The following is a 16317-nucleotide window of genomic DNA, read 5'->3' on the forward strand; positions in this document are numbered from 1 at the left end:
GAAAGCTTCTTGGACTGTCCAGGAGGGTGCTTCACCAATTATATAAATTGGTATTCTTTTTTGTATTGGTAATTACTATTTTTGTCGAAGTGTATCCCTGATGTCAGGAAATATCAGAAAAAAAAACTTGAATAAGACATTTTGATGGGCAGCTTCTTAACTAGCTGGTCTAAAGCCTAAGGTTGCACCGTACCACCCTAGCCATAGTTCTTAGTTAAGGGCTTACGAGGTGCACATCACTGTATTTTGGTTCCCCAAGACCAAAAAAATGGGACTAACAAGCAAACAAAAAATAAAAGAAAACAAGAGTGCTCAACAACTTTCAGTGCAATGAGCTCATTGGTGCTGATAAGTCAGATAAGGGGTTCCCTTACACATAGAAAACAAATGCTGCTGCCAAACAGAGTTATAGCGCTTGTACAGGTCTAAAACTAATCCATGTGGCACCTGAAGCACCTCTTCAGACCACTGCCCACCTCTACAGGGTTACACGTACCTAGGAAAGCTTGTCATATCTCCGTTTACGTAAGGGCTTCTCTTTTTTCTCTGTATAAATAAATAAAAGTTTATCAATACCATCATTGACATTAGATATCACATCCTAAACAGACGGTCACACTGGCTTTGATTCGCGACAGGGGCATTTGTTTTCTTGCTCATCACTATTTGTCACCACCAAGTCAATCAAATAGTTTTGATGTTTACTGGAATACTGTGGGTGCCATAGGAATGGTTGGAAGATTAAGTAGCTATCCCGAAGTGTTCCAGCTAAGGGGTAGGTGTCTGAATACTGTCGATTCAAAGCTGGTGATGAAATTTAATGGATACGAATGAAAAGTATCCGTGATTATTTTGTAGTGGCACAGAAAATGAGAGGGAGGGGTTGAAAAGCATCCTTGAGGCAAGACTACTAGGCCCCAGAAAAACCTTATGTAATGCTTTAGAATGTGTGACACCAACATTTTTTATCCAAACAGCTTCTACAGTAATTTTTTCCAACACAAACTGCTAGATTATGAACAGAACTGCTCAGAAACCTTTTCTTTTTTTTGCACACCGACACATCCACCTAAACGCACTGACTTTTCGTGAGGAAAATGAATTAACGAATGAATTAATTAAATTTAATACTCTGTCCGAATAATGTTGTCATAGGAGGCAAGCGATACAGCGCTGTAAAAAACCTAAGCTGAAGCGCTGAACGCAGCATCCATATCTGACAGCAAGTCCTTGTCGACAATACCCCTGGAGGTTATATCAAACTTCAGGGAAATTGGACCAAAGGTAGGAGCTTTGAAGAAGGAAGCTTCGTAATACCCATCCCTGACAAAAAAGGTCACCCGATGTGTACATTCGTGCCCGAAGACTTCGCCTAATGCAGGGGCAAGCCTGAAGCTATTGCTTTCATGAGGCTTTGCCTTCATAGCAACATGATTCGTGAGCAGCAACGTCGCACCCTTGTGTGCCAGGCTAACCAACTTCTGTGACGTACCCGCGATCAGTCTTCGCCGCAGGGCCAGGTCGCCTACGGCGTAACGAAAGTGAAAATCTAAACCGTCTATTATAACTAAGGTCGCCTCGTTATAGTCAGGTTCCGTCACTTTGTGTAACAAACATGTCACTACTGCAACCAGGTCCGTCCATGTGTCACACAATCTGTGCTGGACAGTCTGTTGTGTCTTCGTCTTGTTGACGACGCTTCTAGAGTGTTTTTCAATCATACCATTTAATATATCGTTGTATCGTGATATCGGAAACGGGCCTTTAGTACTGATATAAAAAGTAGAGTGTCCCAGCATTTGATTCGAAGCAGCAACCTGCAGGCAGAATTGAGTCTTGCCAGAACCCGGTATTCCAGTCACTTCAAATATCTTCCCGGATGGAATACCGCCATTGAGCAGTGCATCAAATCCCGGAATCCATGTAGGGATACGTTGACTCTCTGCATCTTGATAAAGTCTCTCAGATGCAGCGTGAAAATGGAATACCGGTATGCAATCTCGCCGTCTTTGAACTGCCGCCGCTTCTGCAGTAAACGATGTGTCATTCGCGCAAACTTCGTTGGCGTCTTCGAAACCATTTTCATACAGCCTATAGCGCATATGTCTCGGCAGTAAGAGAGGACAAAGGTCATCTCTGGACATCGAAATCTATCCCAACCCACGGCAATCCTCAACACAAGAGACAGAAACAGCGGAGGGTCGGGCCGTCGGCTCCTTTGCGCATGCGCTTTTAGGTAGCGGAATTAGTCACGTGCACATTATTTTCACGCGTATCCAATATGACTTCACTTCTGGTTTCGTTATTCACGTCGGTTCTATACCCATGTCTGCGCATGTAAAGCGTTGTAGGCACTTTTGTCTGCACACACCCTGTACACCTCCCCCCCCCCTTTTTGTCCTTGGTTCTTACCATAACTGGTTCTTAACCTCAGACTGGCATACTAGGTTCCATTACATATGCGGTGCGCGTCGCAAATGCGCATTTGCCTTCGGCTATGAAAGTGAAACTTGCCGCCCATACAGAGCAGGCACTTCCTCCTCACTCCTTCACAAGACTTCATAACGTCACGTACGGACACAGAAGACGACACACGTAAGTTCTCATACACAGCAATGATTTATTGGTTCATCTCAACTTAAAAGCTAAAAAAAAAAAGCTAATCTAAGCTTAATCTTCGAAGGGGTCCGAGAGGGATAAAAGACGCATTACTAGCCATTACTAACTACGTTTCCCCTAGTGGCGATCTCTAAGGATTCCCGAAACAACCTTTGATGTGTGTAGCGTTCGGCGTTCCCACGCAAGCACGGTAGTGTCCTTGAAGCAAGTCTGCAACCATCCCATAAATGAGAGGAGAGAGATAAGAGAGGGGAGATAGCCCAGGGAAGTCTACAAATCCTTGCACGAAGTGGACGTTACGAACAAGACGACTTGGTTGGAAGTATGCCCTGCCTACCCCTGTGATATATCCAATGTGCTGCTCTCCCACCGCGTGGAGGAACTGAGAGAAAAAGTAGCAAAAGGAAAGCTTTATCAAAGCCTGCTCTCCATCTTTACATCCGATACAAACAGGAGATCCGGGCAGAACACTGTCCAGCTGTAGGGGATAAGAGGCAGGATCAGGATAACATCGAAGTAGCACTTGAATTCGAGCGTCCCCTGGGCTGGATTGAGGCTATGGATAATACAAAGAAGAGGCAAAGAGGCCCCTCAGGTGGTGGCGCCTTACTCAGAAAGCGGAGGACACGAGTTGTGAAGTGATGACAGAGACACAACTTTCTGATACTTTTCTTGTTTTTAAGCCCGTCCGCACAAATTACATACGTGTTGGACCCTCGATACAAAGAGGCCCAGGGGGCACCACGATCCATCCATCCATCTAAGATTTCTATGCATCCATCCACCCGCTCCGAAGACCCAGCCACCCAGCCCAGTGACCCAGCCATTCTTTCAACGTTTGCTGCATGGCCGTGTGCTGCATGTTTCCTATTCCTGTCACTGAGTCACCGGCGCGTCTGGCCAATCACAAAGCCGCACACAAGCGGAATTTCTGCTTGCAAGGAACAAAAGGCTTCCTGTCACGCCACAAGATTCAGATTTTGAGCTGAAGGGGGTCAAACGACGTAATTTAAAGGCAATGAAAAAGAAAAAAAGAAGATAAAACAGCAACATTACAAAAGTTTACACCATTGCATGTTCTTTGCTGTGAACTTTCAAGCAATTTCATGGCCCTCTTTGCAATCAATTGGCTGTCATACTCGGCATGCGTGAGTCTCTCACGTTGCTTCCGCAAACTACTTCTGACAAAATGAAAACAACTTTTGTTCATTGCAGCATTCAAGAGGGAAGAACAAAATGGAACTTGACAAGTTTAGAATGTGCACTTGAGTAGGGAAGGGCCAGCTTGCAGTTTTCCTTTCCATATGACCAGCAAAAATCCAGACTACAATGAAATGTTACAATGTCAGGTCCAGGAACCTCAGCATCCCTTGAGAGGGTTGCTCTACACGAAACTCGGGTGCTACTGCACTAACAAACTGTAAGGTAGAATCCGCACATATTGAACCAGCATCATCAACAAACTGACGAATCAAAATATGCTTTTGACTCCCACAACTCGTAAGCTTGCCCAGCTCGACAGTTAAGGTATTTAGATAAACTTCCGATAAGACAGGAGCAACTGTGGAGCCAATGCATACACCATTTTTCTGAATGAACAGACAGTTGTCAACAGAGATAACAGTAGCTTTCAAATAACACTCTAGAATACTGAGAAAATTGTCACAGGAAGGGCCAACTTCAGACTGAAAAACAACCAACTGATCCTCAATAAAATGTTTGACTATGCTGAGTAGAACCTTTACGTTCATGGAGTAGAACAAATCCTTTATATCGAGGTAGAACATGGCCCTCGATCAGTTCCTCAGAGTTTTTTTATAGAGAGAACAAGGAAGCTGTAAAACTTTTAGTCAGTGCTGGATGAATTTTTGCAGCCACTTTCTGCCAGGTACCAATTTCACTCACAACCACACGAGGAGGCATCTGCGATGTGTGGTCTTTTAAAAGGAACTTGACCGATAGCTCAGAGCACTTGCAGTTTACAACAAGTTTGGACATTTGGTGATTCGCCTTGGTGACAATGCTTACAATAGAGGACTTGTACTTCTATAATGAACCGCAAAACGGAGTCAAAAGGTCACCAATAGCAGAATTGACCACTGGGCAAAACAGCAAATTTACCAGACTTATCACATTCCATCAACACCATGTCAATGGAAAGAAGTTCATCCTTAACATTCCTGATCTGCTTCGAATGAGGTGATGGGCCGTTAGCATAAGCGGAAGCGGGAATCCGGGAGAGACAGCTTTCACTATAAACAACAATTTGTCAGTGTTATCAGTAATTTTGGTGGAAGCATGACTTATGAGCGCTGCAAACTGCTGCAAACTTTGTAGGTTTCACAGGCAAGGAGCATTTCGGGGGCTGGGAAAGAACCTCAAGTGAATTTGGAGAAATGCTTACATCAAAAGGGTTGACCAGCTCAGAAGCACTACTGCCAGCTTTGCAGGTAGGTGTTACCGGTGCGAGAACTTACGTGTATGGTCTTCTGTGCCCGTGTCTCTCAGTCTTCTTCATGGATAAGTATACTATACAGTCACGTATGCAAAGGGAGTTGAGAATAACATATCAGGGAGGTAACAAGGCAGTGGTTTATCTAAAATTGTGAGCACAGGGGCAAGAAGGTTGTAAAAATAATATAAAAAACAGAAAGGTCACCCTGTTGGGACTATTTAGGTATCATTGTCAACACGAGCTGAAATTGCTGAAATAGCAAGGATCCCCCTGTGGGGATTGTGTACAGTAAAGAAATGGGGGGGTTCAACATGATTGAGGGGGAGGTCTGAATAAATCACTGTTCAGATTCAGGATAACAATCAAATTATTTACTCATTTCCAAAAGTTACTGGGGGAGGGCACGTAACAGGAGTGGGGTTACAGGCAAAAATAAATAAAAGAAACACATTAAATAAGTTTATATAAGCACAAGTTCAACAAAACTAAACGATATACCAGAAAAATGTCAAGAATCAAAAGAGACATATCGTTTAAACTTAACGTTCAATGTTTGGTGTATTTACTGGGAAGCCGAAGTATTACATGGGAGGTTGTTCCACTCATTAGATGTTTTAGGGGAAAAAATGAAGAAAAAGAAAAGATGTAACAAGGAAGCATCATGGAAACCTCACGTGGCCAAAATTTTATGAGCTGCATCTTGTCTCTCTGTCAACAACCGTGATAAAAGCAGGAGTGTGTGTGTTTCTTTATCACTGACCGAAGGTCCCCCAAGATAGTGGATATGGTTCATGCTGGTGTATTCTATTGTCGACATGGAAGAGGTATGCCCTCCTAGGCTGGGAGCTCTGTGCCATTATGGACATAATATAAGTAATTATTTCTTCTCACTTTCAGCAAAAGTTATGGGGCGGACGATTTATGGGCTCAATGAACGATGCCATGCGTAGCTTCAACAGCTCAATAGAAGTGGACCGGCGGTTATGGAAAGAAGACATTGAGGTAAATACACCCAGCCACCGTTTGTTGCTACGCATAATGAAGGCGGTAAACAATCTAAAATGTGACACAGGGAAGCAAAGCATATGGAGCTGCATTGCTGAATGCTGGGATCTTAACGCAAGATGACGAAGAGCAGATCCAGAGAGGCCTGTTACTGGTAATTTATCGATTATCTTCCGTAACAAAGTGTACAAAGTGTACTGCAGAAGATAATAAAGACTAATTTGTGCAAAAATGTCCGGTTATTAGTGCTACAACACATACAGCCGTGGAATACCTTTACGGACCTTTGTAAAAGCAAGCCACAGCTCTAGTTTGTGTGGGGCTGTACCTTCCAGATATTGACACCTACAATAAGCTCAGCCATTCGGCAACCCAAGCTCTGCCATTTCTTTTCTCAGCTGCATCTTTACAACTTTGCGTTACCGCATGTAGAGTGCAGAGCCACAGGAATTTTTGTTCAACATTTTCACCTACTAAACTTGCGACATCTAAGTTCATGATGTAATGTGGGGTATATGACATGTGTGTGGTATTTTGATCTGCCATGTTCCCAAGTTTTGGGCCTAAAAATCAAGTTAAAGTAAACTGAAGTCATACTATTAAGTGAGAGAAAGGCTGTAACATTTCTAGTACCATTCACCACACATAGTTGCGCAGGTGTTGACATATTTCTTTGGACGCCCAGTGTAACAACATTGCAATTGAGTCTCTGTTCATCCAGGTAGAACGAGAGTGGGAATCAGGGACATTTGTGATAAAGCCAAGTGATGAAGACATCCATTCTGCAAACGAGCGGAGGCTGAAAGTGAGCAAAACTATTTGCGGTACAAACTGTGGTGATTTCAACAAAATTATTAGCTGCAGCAAGTCATCTAGCGCTATAATCTGATTACGTGTTCTGGTATGCGTCAAGTAACAGTATCATGGTGGTCATGGGGAACGCACTGACTAGGTTAGAGAGAGTTAAATAGCTAGTAAGTATTTTGTTAGAAAGAAACTGCATGGTAATGTGGAGTTGTATTATTGAACTGCTATGTGGATCAAACTAAATGCAGAGTAGCTTTGGTAATCGTCTGGCAATGGGTGGAAGAAATAGAGAGAGTTAAAATTAAAAAAAAAGGAAACAGAAGAATAATTTGTGTTGGTGTTGTAAGTGTTTTGATTGTACCGTACTCACTTTTGTAGAGGAATATTGAATTACTGCCATTCATACCACAGGAACTTACAGGAGCCAATATAGGAGGTCAACTCCACACAGGACGGAGCCGGAATGACCAGGTTTAACAACGAAAAAATAAAAAGTAAGCTCTGAAAATACTGATGTTCATTTATTTTATTCTGCAGGTGGCAGTAAACATGAGACTATGGCTGAAGAAGTCTATAAAAGAAATAAATTCTGCTATCAAGCTCTTTATCAGTGAATGTTGCATAAGAGCAAAGAGGTATGTAATCTTAAAACTTCATGAGTGTGGCATTCACAGCAATGACAGAGCCACCTTTATGTTTTGCAAATATTTTATAGCGAAATAGATGTCTTGATGCCAGGGTACACTCACCTTCAGAAAGCTCAACCAATTAGATGGTCTCACTGGTTATTAAGGTATGCAGAATTTTTACATATTTTTTTAATTTGTTTGATAGATTTTTAATGAAAAGGCTATGAGACCAGCATGTTTTTTACAGGTGATTATTTGGCCAGGTTGACATTCTGTTGAAGAGAGTACGAAAGCACTAGATGACTATTTACCTAAATTCATTAATTGACTTTCTAATTAGAGGTGTTTGGGAAAAAGTGAAATAGAACTGGAGCCAGTCGTTTTAAAGCTACCATCTTTTTTTAAAAATCCTGAAACGAGCTGACAAAATGCAAATGAGCAGACACCAACATCAAGCACATCGGGGGTGCCCAAAGAACAGCACCTTCAGTGTCAACTGGCTCCTATTCTGCTGTCTCGCATTTCCACTGAAAACTGCCAACTAAAAAGCAATAAATTCTAAGTAATTAGTCATTAAGCATTAGTCCTGTAGTGGCCACATATTCTGCCACAAGAATGTCTGCCTGGCCATGTAACCCAACTGTCAAAATAGAGTTATGCTGCTGTCCTAGCTATTCTATAGAAAATTTTTATTGAATAAAGAAAAAGACCACAAAAAAAAAAGGATTATAGATAAGAGTAGTCTCCCAACAATATCATTTGTGTTTTAACTGCAGCTATGCCTGGTTTCTAAAACAAGACGCAAGTAGATTTGAAGATCTTTTCAAAAGAACAGACATATGCCCACTAGGAAGGTAGGTCTTCAGCACAAACTGATGATCCCTTAGAAATGGCTGTTTTACAGTGGTGCACTTGCCGGGAACCCATTTTGTATTGACAGAGAACGCCTTGCATCAGGTAAACACAATATTATGCAGTCTCGCTAACCAATCATGTACGACATAAGAGTTGTGCAATGACAGTGCTGTACTCAAAACTCCAGCGTTGAACTTTGGTGGAATATCACAAAACAGCATGATGGCGGTTGGTGACAGGGACTTTGTGGGTATGTTCCCTTTCCAGAAACGTATCAGTATTAAAGCTGACATAGTATTAATCTTTTCTTTTTTCCAGTTGAATTTCTGTTTGCCGTTTCCATGACAGCTGTTCACTTGAGCAAGTGGGCAGAGGATATGATTATCTACAGCTCCTCAGAGTTCGGATTTGTTTCCATAGACGATGCATTCAGGTTGAGAAGACCCTGAAAATGTGAAACAGGTGGATGTGAAAGCTAAACTTCGATTGCATGTGTTCTGTTCAGCACGGGAAGCAGTTTGATGCCACAGAAGAAGAATCCGGACAGCTTGGAACTGATAAGGGGTAAAGCTGGAAGATGTTCTGGCCACGTAAGTAAAGGTCTTAAATGTGGGCAATCCTATCACGTGCTCTCATGTCTCACCTGTGAGCACTGCACAGCTGTACAGTTTGCAAATGGTGTTGAAAGGACTTCCAAGCACCTATAACAAGGACCTACAGGTAAGCAGTACCTACATTAAGGCACCACGTCTGCTAGTGGGGACGTTTCTACGTACAGAGTGCTAAACCGAAATTAAATTTGTCTTCGCTACGTTTCTATTAGGAAGATAAGGCACTTATGTTCGACGCATATGATACTCTTATCAGCATGCTGATGGTTGCAGCGGGAACGTTGAAAACTCTGAAGGCAAGGCTGCCTGCACGTGCAACTGCTCATAGAGACGCTAAATTATTTTGCTTGCATTCCGCAGCTTCATCGCGGAGCTTGTACGTCGGCTCTCAGTTCAGAGATGCTGTCGACTGACGTTGCTTACTACCTCGTCAGAAAAGGGGTATGAAAGCTAAAGAGGTTCCCACCAGCGAGGAGTTGTCCCATTCGTGTTTGTTCTCGACAGATGCCGTTCCGAGAAGCACATCACGCAGTCGGAAACCTGGTAGCCCTTGCTGAAACGAAAGCAGTTGGGATAGAAGCTCTCGAAATTTCAGAAACTAAGCGTATCTCGTAAGTACAAGAAATAATACTCAAGTGTTGCCTCGCTTTGCTCACTCTCTGAGGCTAGTGTGCCGTCACACAGACCACTGTTCGATGAAGATCTTAAAGAGTTGTGGAACTATGAGCACTCAGTGGAACAGTATCAAGCAACAGGAGGCACCAGCAGAAAATCTGTGGAGAAGCAGGTTGCAAGTCTGCAAGACTGGCTGGAACGAGCGTAAGCATGAAAATGGCACAGCGTCTGCAGAGAATATATGTTTTCCATCAGCTTGCTTATGTGATGTCTCAATATTAAGTGACAGTGCAAGAAAATAGTTTTGCTAAGTATCGCTAACATGCACAATTGGAATTAAAAATGCAGCAAGGAGACACCATAACTTCAGTTCATCCACATAATTATTCCTCAATAAATTACTCCACAGTCCACAAAATATACATACATGTACATATGTGTCCTCTATGTATATAGCACTCATGTTGCACTCAACTCTCGACACACAGTTTCTAGCAACAGTGAAGCACATCTCCATGCCCATAAAAAATGTGGATGTCCTCAGTTTGGTCCCACAGTTGTCACTACATGCTTTCAGAACAGAAAAACATAAGACTCAAACACAACGCAAGACAGAATACTTGGCACACAAAAATGGCTGGATAAACATGAAGGCACTTGAATTTCTAAGCACCATCCTGTGATGATGGCATTATCATACGATGTCATCCACAAGGTAACCTGCTATAGAATTTTTCTACATCTATAGACAACATACGACTGTCTTCTGACTACTTCATTCATGGTACCAAGGCTTTTGTCGCCTTGAACATCTTGTAGAAAAAAACCTAGTGGCATCCACGTGCCCAAGCTGAACATTTCAGAATATATTCACTATATTACGATCTGTACTTTTGTTGTCGTGTCATCAAATAGGTACATAAGCTATCAATACACTCATGCTTGTTATGTACACAGAACTGAAAGCATGACGACAGGTGGCAACTGAGCATGTACACGCACTAGCTCCTCCTTTGACATTGAATGGAATGCTGTCTCATTAGCGTTGGCATATTGAGGTAAAAAAACAATTTTGAAGAAATCGTCTCTGCGTGGAAGAGGAGCAAAGTCAGGGAGGGTCCTACCATTTGCAGGGCCTACGCAGGATCTGCACATGCTCATCACTTCTGCAAAGATTATGCCAAAGCACTGGAGATCCCTTTGGCAATATGTTAATCTCATAGAGTAATATACATAACCATATAATATACACTGTTCAGAGTTCTTTGGCTACGGCATTACTCCTGAATATTGGTCAGTTAGTACAAGTTCGTTCCTATGGCACACACATTACTGATAGGAGGATGTTCTGCGGCCCATGTGAACAACTATTTGGAAATGTCTTCTATGGAACCCTTTAGAGGTCACAAAGATGGAGTGCTGATGAAATTAAAATTTTTGTTTCACCTCAGCATCCAACAACCGGAAGAATGTTTACAACCAAAAGGTTACTCTGAAGCTGCCTCGGCAGTACACTGAGTGCACTGAGCCATTTATCTTTTTTTTTTTCTAATTCCAAAACAGTAAGCTTGGAAAGCATTGTAGCATCAAAGCTTGGAAGCAACACATCAAGCCACTACTGCTCATTGGACGCAAAGGTGGCATACTTCTGGCTGTGTCAAAAGAAAAGCACACCTGCGATCATGTTATACTTGCACTGTGCAACGCTAAGAGGTCATTGACATCGCTCTTCAATTTGCACCGCCCAGTTAGTACACATGGTAGTGGGTAACACTGGACTTTCCCAGTCGTTCTGTACATACGAATGCCTACAAGAAAAATCGCAGAAAATGTACACTAATATGGTCTCCAGCACATGTCGAGATGCCGGCATCATTTGAGGTTTCTGAAGGTAGGAGGTGGAGTGAACATGACTGTGTTTTGAACCTTCTGTATTTGATAAAAAATCTCCATATATACCCTCCTTCATTAACTTCCAGTGCTGACACTACAGTCAGGAGAGGAATGGTGCACTTACCACCTTGCTCTATTCGAATCTGGCAACATGGTATTCACAAAATAAATTCTGAACCGTGCGTTACCATTTTGAAGTAATGCAAACATAAAAAGCTGATAACTTCCATGAAATTTGAGCTGGAGCACCTGCTTTGATCACACTGCTTTTCACAAATTCTAAACTATACATTATCAATTACAGTATCATCTTGATGTACGACAAACATAAAATCTCATAGTTGGAATGCTGTATTAATTACAATGCCAGTATTACTAATGGAAGATTTAGCCTCTGAATTTAGCTGTGGTACATGATTCGACATGCAGACATTTGTCCTACTATACACTATATACACCTGTTATGAATAGGGACCGACTTTGCTCTGGATCATCTTCTGACCTGACAAATATCTCGTATCGAAAATGTGCAAAGATACTGTAGCCAGACACCGGGCACATCTGAAACCAGAGCCTACTACATGCATAACACGCAAGCATTTTTCCAGACCAGCTTCTTTTTATGTGTAGTCCTTGGGGATGTTGGCCAAAATAGTTTTTTACCATAATCTGATAACAGTCGAATGCAAAACCAAGTTCACCCAGAATCACAGAAGAAAAGAAAGAAAGAAGAAACTGATAGTTACATCCCAAAATTTGTGGAAATCTAACCCAAGAAAATCTGAACCAGCCCTAATATGTGCAGCTCATCATACTAGGAAATGGCCAGGAGCTACACAGTGTGTGCGACATACAAACAGGGGTAGACACAGGAGTTTTCTGGAGGGGGGGGCATAGGTCTGCCCCTGCATACAAGTCATTGTATTGACTCTTTAAACAGTCAAAGTTTTGTTTGTTAATTATTTTATATTTATTTAAATTAAAAAACATAGCCTAGATGCGTTAAAATCTTTCTCTGTCTATCATTGAGTCACTTCGACGGACATGGTGTGCGCAGGACATGTGCTTCCTCGTGACTTCATCCAATCTCGTAAATGATTCAGCAATTAAATGAGCAAACATTAGGAGACCAAAACAGGAACAGATATAGCAGCACATTAGGGACGCTCATGCACATCACAGCGTGTTCATACACCCACAGAATCCTCTCTTTGACAATGTCGATGCTTTCACCACACACACTGCTACGCCCTTTCACCCACCCGCTACACCTTCGTTAATCTGCATCGGAGGTTCATGTGTAGGGTCAGACATTTTTTGTTCTTCTTCCTTTCTGCGTGCCATGGCCATACGCAATGCCTCACGCTCTATCCGAAGTTGATCCTCACGGGCGTGCCACTCTTCGCTGTTTCTTCGAATTTCCCACGTGTTATTGAGCACAAAGGAGTCTGGCTGGCCGTAGTTGGGAGGGTTTGCATGTGGGTTGTAGCCTAGTGTGGCTAGCATGGGTGCTATAGACGCCATGTCCCTCACCACGTTGTCTGGAATTTTGCCCACCCACTTGCTCAGTGCTTCCAGGTTAATGGGCTTGATTACTTGGTCTGTTGATCGCTCCAACCTGAGACAAGAAGATTGACGAAAAGTGACAAGGATGTCAGCCATGGTGCTTATCCATGTATTCACACAAGCATCATCCTCACGGAAGATTCTAATGGAAGAAAAAGCGAAAGCACTGTTCACGGAGCCGAAGTTCCGTCCCGTGTTGTGTTGCGCACTTAGCAGACGGCACTTAGCAGATGACGCCGTCAGCATCTTTTTCTGTCATCTGCTACGAAATATCTTGTGGCTATGTCGAGGGATATTCCCCACGGTTAGCAAGTGTTTGTGAAAGCACGACGTTGAGCGTGCGTGACAGCAGAATGCTACGACATTTTTCGCATCTTCCGCTGAAGCATTCTGGGGAATATCGCTCGTGTGAACACACGGTAAGGCTAATGTTACGGGAATACACTGCTGTTACGGGTGCCATATACATACATACCTATAGTATTCGCTATCAGGATTACTCATTGCATGTGCTGCATACCTTTTAATGAACTGCCTAATTTAATTAAAAATTTAATAAAACAGAAACAGATAAATTCTGCTGCAGTTACTTGCAGCTGTTCAACGTGCGACGGTCAATAATTTCTACAAGAACTTTCCCTGAACTCACTGCCCGTTGCTCCCTGCTAAGCGCAAGCGGCTGTTCGGGATATTTCGCGAATTTGTTGTCTGGGATCTATGCGGAACACACTCAGTATATCATGGCCCCAGCACTTACTTGGAAAGTGAAATGCCAGACTGACTGATGGCCTTGTCATGATGAAGGACAGAGTCATTCCAGGGTAACTCAAGGAAAGCAAGGATACGCTGCATCCACGTCTTGGGATGTAACACAAGCTGCTCGTAGTAGACAGGCATGCACACCTGAGGACCTAGCTGCGTGCACTGACTATGCATCGATGACATTGCTATATTCCACCTCTTCAGGCACTGCCTATAGTCAGAGAGGTCGTAGCCAGTTATTGTCACCTGGAATTGAGGCAATACGCAGAGATGTACATAGAAGAACGGTTCACCTGTACTGTCCAGGATGCGTGTGTATGTGTTTGGTGTGCAAGTTTCACAGCCAAATGAACACACAAAACGTGGGGGGTGCATAAGTATAAGTTTCGCGATGCAAAGAAATAAGGCCCTATATCACAAATGTCAGTGGAAACAGCAAAAAATGTGTTCAATGAACATGGCATGCACTATGCTCATTTACTAGTAATGAGAGACAATTTGAGGTTAAGTGACAAAACCTAAATACAATACTGCCTACAATAATCAATATCATTGAAAATCACCAAGGTGTCTGAACAAACACCGGGTTCATTACAAAAACATGATTTCTCACTCATAATTTGTTGTATCGGCAACAAATCGGCAAATTGCCGAACAAACACTGTTTTTCATACCATTCACTTCAGACACTGTCAACTGATCTGTTCCCTGTTCTCCCTACTCCCTCATCCTAATTATCTAGAGGACCAAAGGAAGTGCCACGTGCAAGCAATATACCAGGGTTGTTTAAGGTTGACTGAGACCTTTATTTCTTTAAATACAATGAAAAATTCGGGAAGCACCAAACTACATCAGTTTTTAAAAGTATTCACAGCGTGCATCTAGACACCACTGCCATCGCTATGACAACTCTTTGATGCCTCTGTCTTGCCCATCGCTCAGGCTTGCCTATCATTGTGTTGGGGATCCCAACTTGAACAGACTTTGCGGAACAGTAAGCGCTCATGAATGGTGGTCTCCTTGCTGGAAACACTAGTATTATCCTGGGCTGCAATGTCCCGCACTGTTACTCGCTGGTTTTGAAGGATGGCTAGGTCAACGCATGCGACGTTCACTTTCATGACTGCAGTCGATCAAACGTGTCCATGTAGTTAATTCGTCACCATATCCCATCCTTCGTCAAACTGTCTGCACCATTCATACACTGTTCCGCGTGACCTCGTTTGTTCCCAATACTGTGTCGCAAAATCTCAGCTGGTCTGACGTCCTCCTTCACAAGGAACTTGATTATGCATAGCTGTTCCACAGCCACAGAGACACTGCATGCCACCATGAAAGCTGACGCTCCGCATATGCACGTGCTGCATGTGCCGTCTACTCAAAATGTTTTATTCAATTACGTATACTCACCGATTTGTTCACGAGCAACAGTCTCCGTCGACCTTGAACAACCCTTGCATAGCGTGTGTGTGTACAACAGTAGTAACAAAGGTAAAGTAACGAAGAGACCAGCAAAGAGTGCAGTAGTGGAGTTTTTGAGTTTCAGCAACTGTTTTACCTTTCTAGTGATAATGGAGTGTACAACAGCTCTTCCATCACGAACCATAAGGATGAACTTTGAATTGGGAAAGAGCTTGCGAAGGTATGTAGCAGCTCTTAGAGTGAATGGGTCCTTGTTGCACATCCGTGGTGCTGGTCTTCCATGGCGCACTATAATCTCTAAAATAAACGCCGACATGGCAGCATCTAGCACCTGTTGGAAGCAGACACAGGTTGAATCAACTTGATGTGCTGTCCAATCGGATAGTGCACATGAAGAGCATCACATATTAAAAAATTACATTAAAAAAAAACTTTTAATGCTTTTTAAGGGTGTCACATAGAGCAATGTCAAACATATCAAGAATGTAAATAGGATCCGACTCTTTCGGGTTAACTGATTTTCCCAGATTCAGGAGATAAAAACTGGGTGCTATTTTTAGATCAGTCATCCGTGAAATTAGGTGCCACTGTTACATTTGGGTATTCTCTTTTTTTCTTTTTTGCTATCACTCCAGAAAGCCGCCAAGTTAAAGTGCTTATATTGGTCAAGCATACGTTCCTAGTGATTTATAGTGACAATCGCCACATGTTGTAACATCAAATGTGCCCAACATGCTTTATTGTTGCACTAAAATAATATCCACATTACACATGCATACAACTTGCTACTAAATAGTGCACGAGATACATGGTACAACATGATACACGATTGGAGTTCGGGAAGAAATTGGGTTTAACCCGAACTGGGCCTATACTGATTCAGGAGGGAAGAATCGGGAAGAATCAGGTTTCACCCGGAAAAGTCAGGTCCTAAATATAAAGTAATATGATTAAAAATCCAGAGAATTATGTAATATATATACATCAATTACTGTAAACATATTTTTATTCGTGAGTATTTAATTTCGCAATTCCAGGGCTGTTTCCTTTCGTGGGACAAACTACAAGCTGTGTTCAC

At 42.5% G+C, this 16317-nt stretch overlaps 3 protein-coding genes across 8 annotated transcripts in view; 1 reads left to right on the top strand and 2 right to left on the bottom strand.

Moving 5' to 3' along the window:
- Positions 1 to 946: 946 nt before the first annotated feature.
- On the bottom strand, positions 947 to 2211 carry LOC135370327 (DNA repair protein RAD51 homolog 3-like). Its single transcript, XM_064604048.1, has one exon. It carries the CDS (start codon positions 2142 to 2144, stop codon positions 1185 to 1187), a length of 960 nt encoding a protein of 319 aa, XP_064460118.1. The 5' UTR covers positions 2145 to 2211; the 3' UTR covers positions 947 to 1184.
- Positions 2212 to 2466: 255 nt separating this feature from the next.
- On the top strand, positions 2467 to 9952 carry LOC135371089 (argininosuccinate lyase-like). 3 transcript variants are annotated; one of them, XM_064605090.1, is made up of 18 exons: positions 2467 to 2595; positions 4957 to 5069; positions 5972 to 6076; positions 6147 to 6233; positions 6801 to 6884; positions 7298 to 7357; positions 7424 to 7521; positions 7602 to 7679; positions 8292 to 8369; positions 8420 to 8472; positions 8558 to 8620; positions 8689 to 8803; positions 8876 to 8960; positions 9031 to 9090; positions 9194 to 9277; positions 9342 to 9422; positions 9486 to 9592; positions 9651 to 9952. In XM_064605090.1, exons 2-18 carry the CDS (start codon positions 5016 to 5018, stop codon positions 9802 to 9804), a joined length of 1446 nt encoding a protein of 481 aa, XP_064461160.1. In that variant the 5' UTR covers positions 2467 to 2595; positions 4957 to 5015; the 3' UTR covers positions 9805 to 9952. The 3 variants fall into 3 exon arrangements, with proteins under 3 accessions (XP_064461160.1, XP_064461161.1, XP_064461163.1); XM_064605091.1 differs by having other exon boundaries at positions 2470 to 2595; positions 9666 to 9952; XM_064605093.1 differs by lacking the exons at positions 2467 to 2595; positions 4957 to 5069 and adding an exon at positions 5823 to 5898.
- Positions 7922 to 16317, bottom strand: part of LOC135371091 (protein-tyrosine sulfotransferase 1-like) — a 104232-nt gene continuing 95836 nt past the window's right edge. For all 4 annotated transcript variants that reach the window (XM_064605096.1, XM_064605095.1, XM_064605097.1 and 1 more), the window contains 3 exons: positions 15376 to 15570; positions 13813 to 14063; positions 7922 to 13107 (listed from right to left, as the gene is read on the bottom strand). In XM_064605096.1, coding sequence (XP_064461166.1) covers positions 12744 to 13107; positions 13813 to 14063; positions 15376 to 15570 — 810 coding nt within the window. In that variant the 3' untranslated portion in view covers positions 7922 to 12743. The remainder of the gene's footprint in view (positions 13108 to 13812; positions 14064 to 15375; positions 15571 to 16317) is intronic.

Source organism: Ornithodoros turicata, chromosome 10 (genome assembly GCF_037126465.1).
Source record: "Ornithodoros turicata isolate Travis chromosome 10, ASM3712646v1, whole genome shotgun sequence".
NCBI lineage: Eukaryota > Metazoa > Arthropoda > Arachnida > Ixodida > Argasidae > Ornithodoros > Ornithodoros turicata.

Coding starts and splice junctions, on each gene's coding strand:
- LOC135371089 (XM_064605090.1), top strand. CDS start 5,016: ATGCTTACATCAAAAGGGTTGACCAGCTCAGAAGCACTACTGCCAGCT. Junction 6,077..6,146: donor TATGGAAAGAAGACATTGAG/GTAAATACACCC, acceptor AATGTGACACAG/GGAAGCAAAGCATATGGAGC. Junction 9,091..9,193: donor CCTATAACAAGGACCTACAG/GTAAGCAGTACC, acceptor CGTTTCTATTAG/GAAGATAAGGCACTTATGTT.
- LOC135370327 (XM_064604048.1), bottom strand. CDS start 2,144: ATGTCCAGAGATGACCTTTGTCCTCTCTTACTGCCGAGACATATGCGC.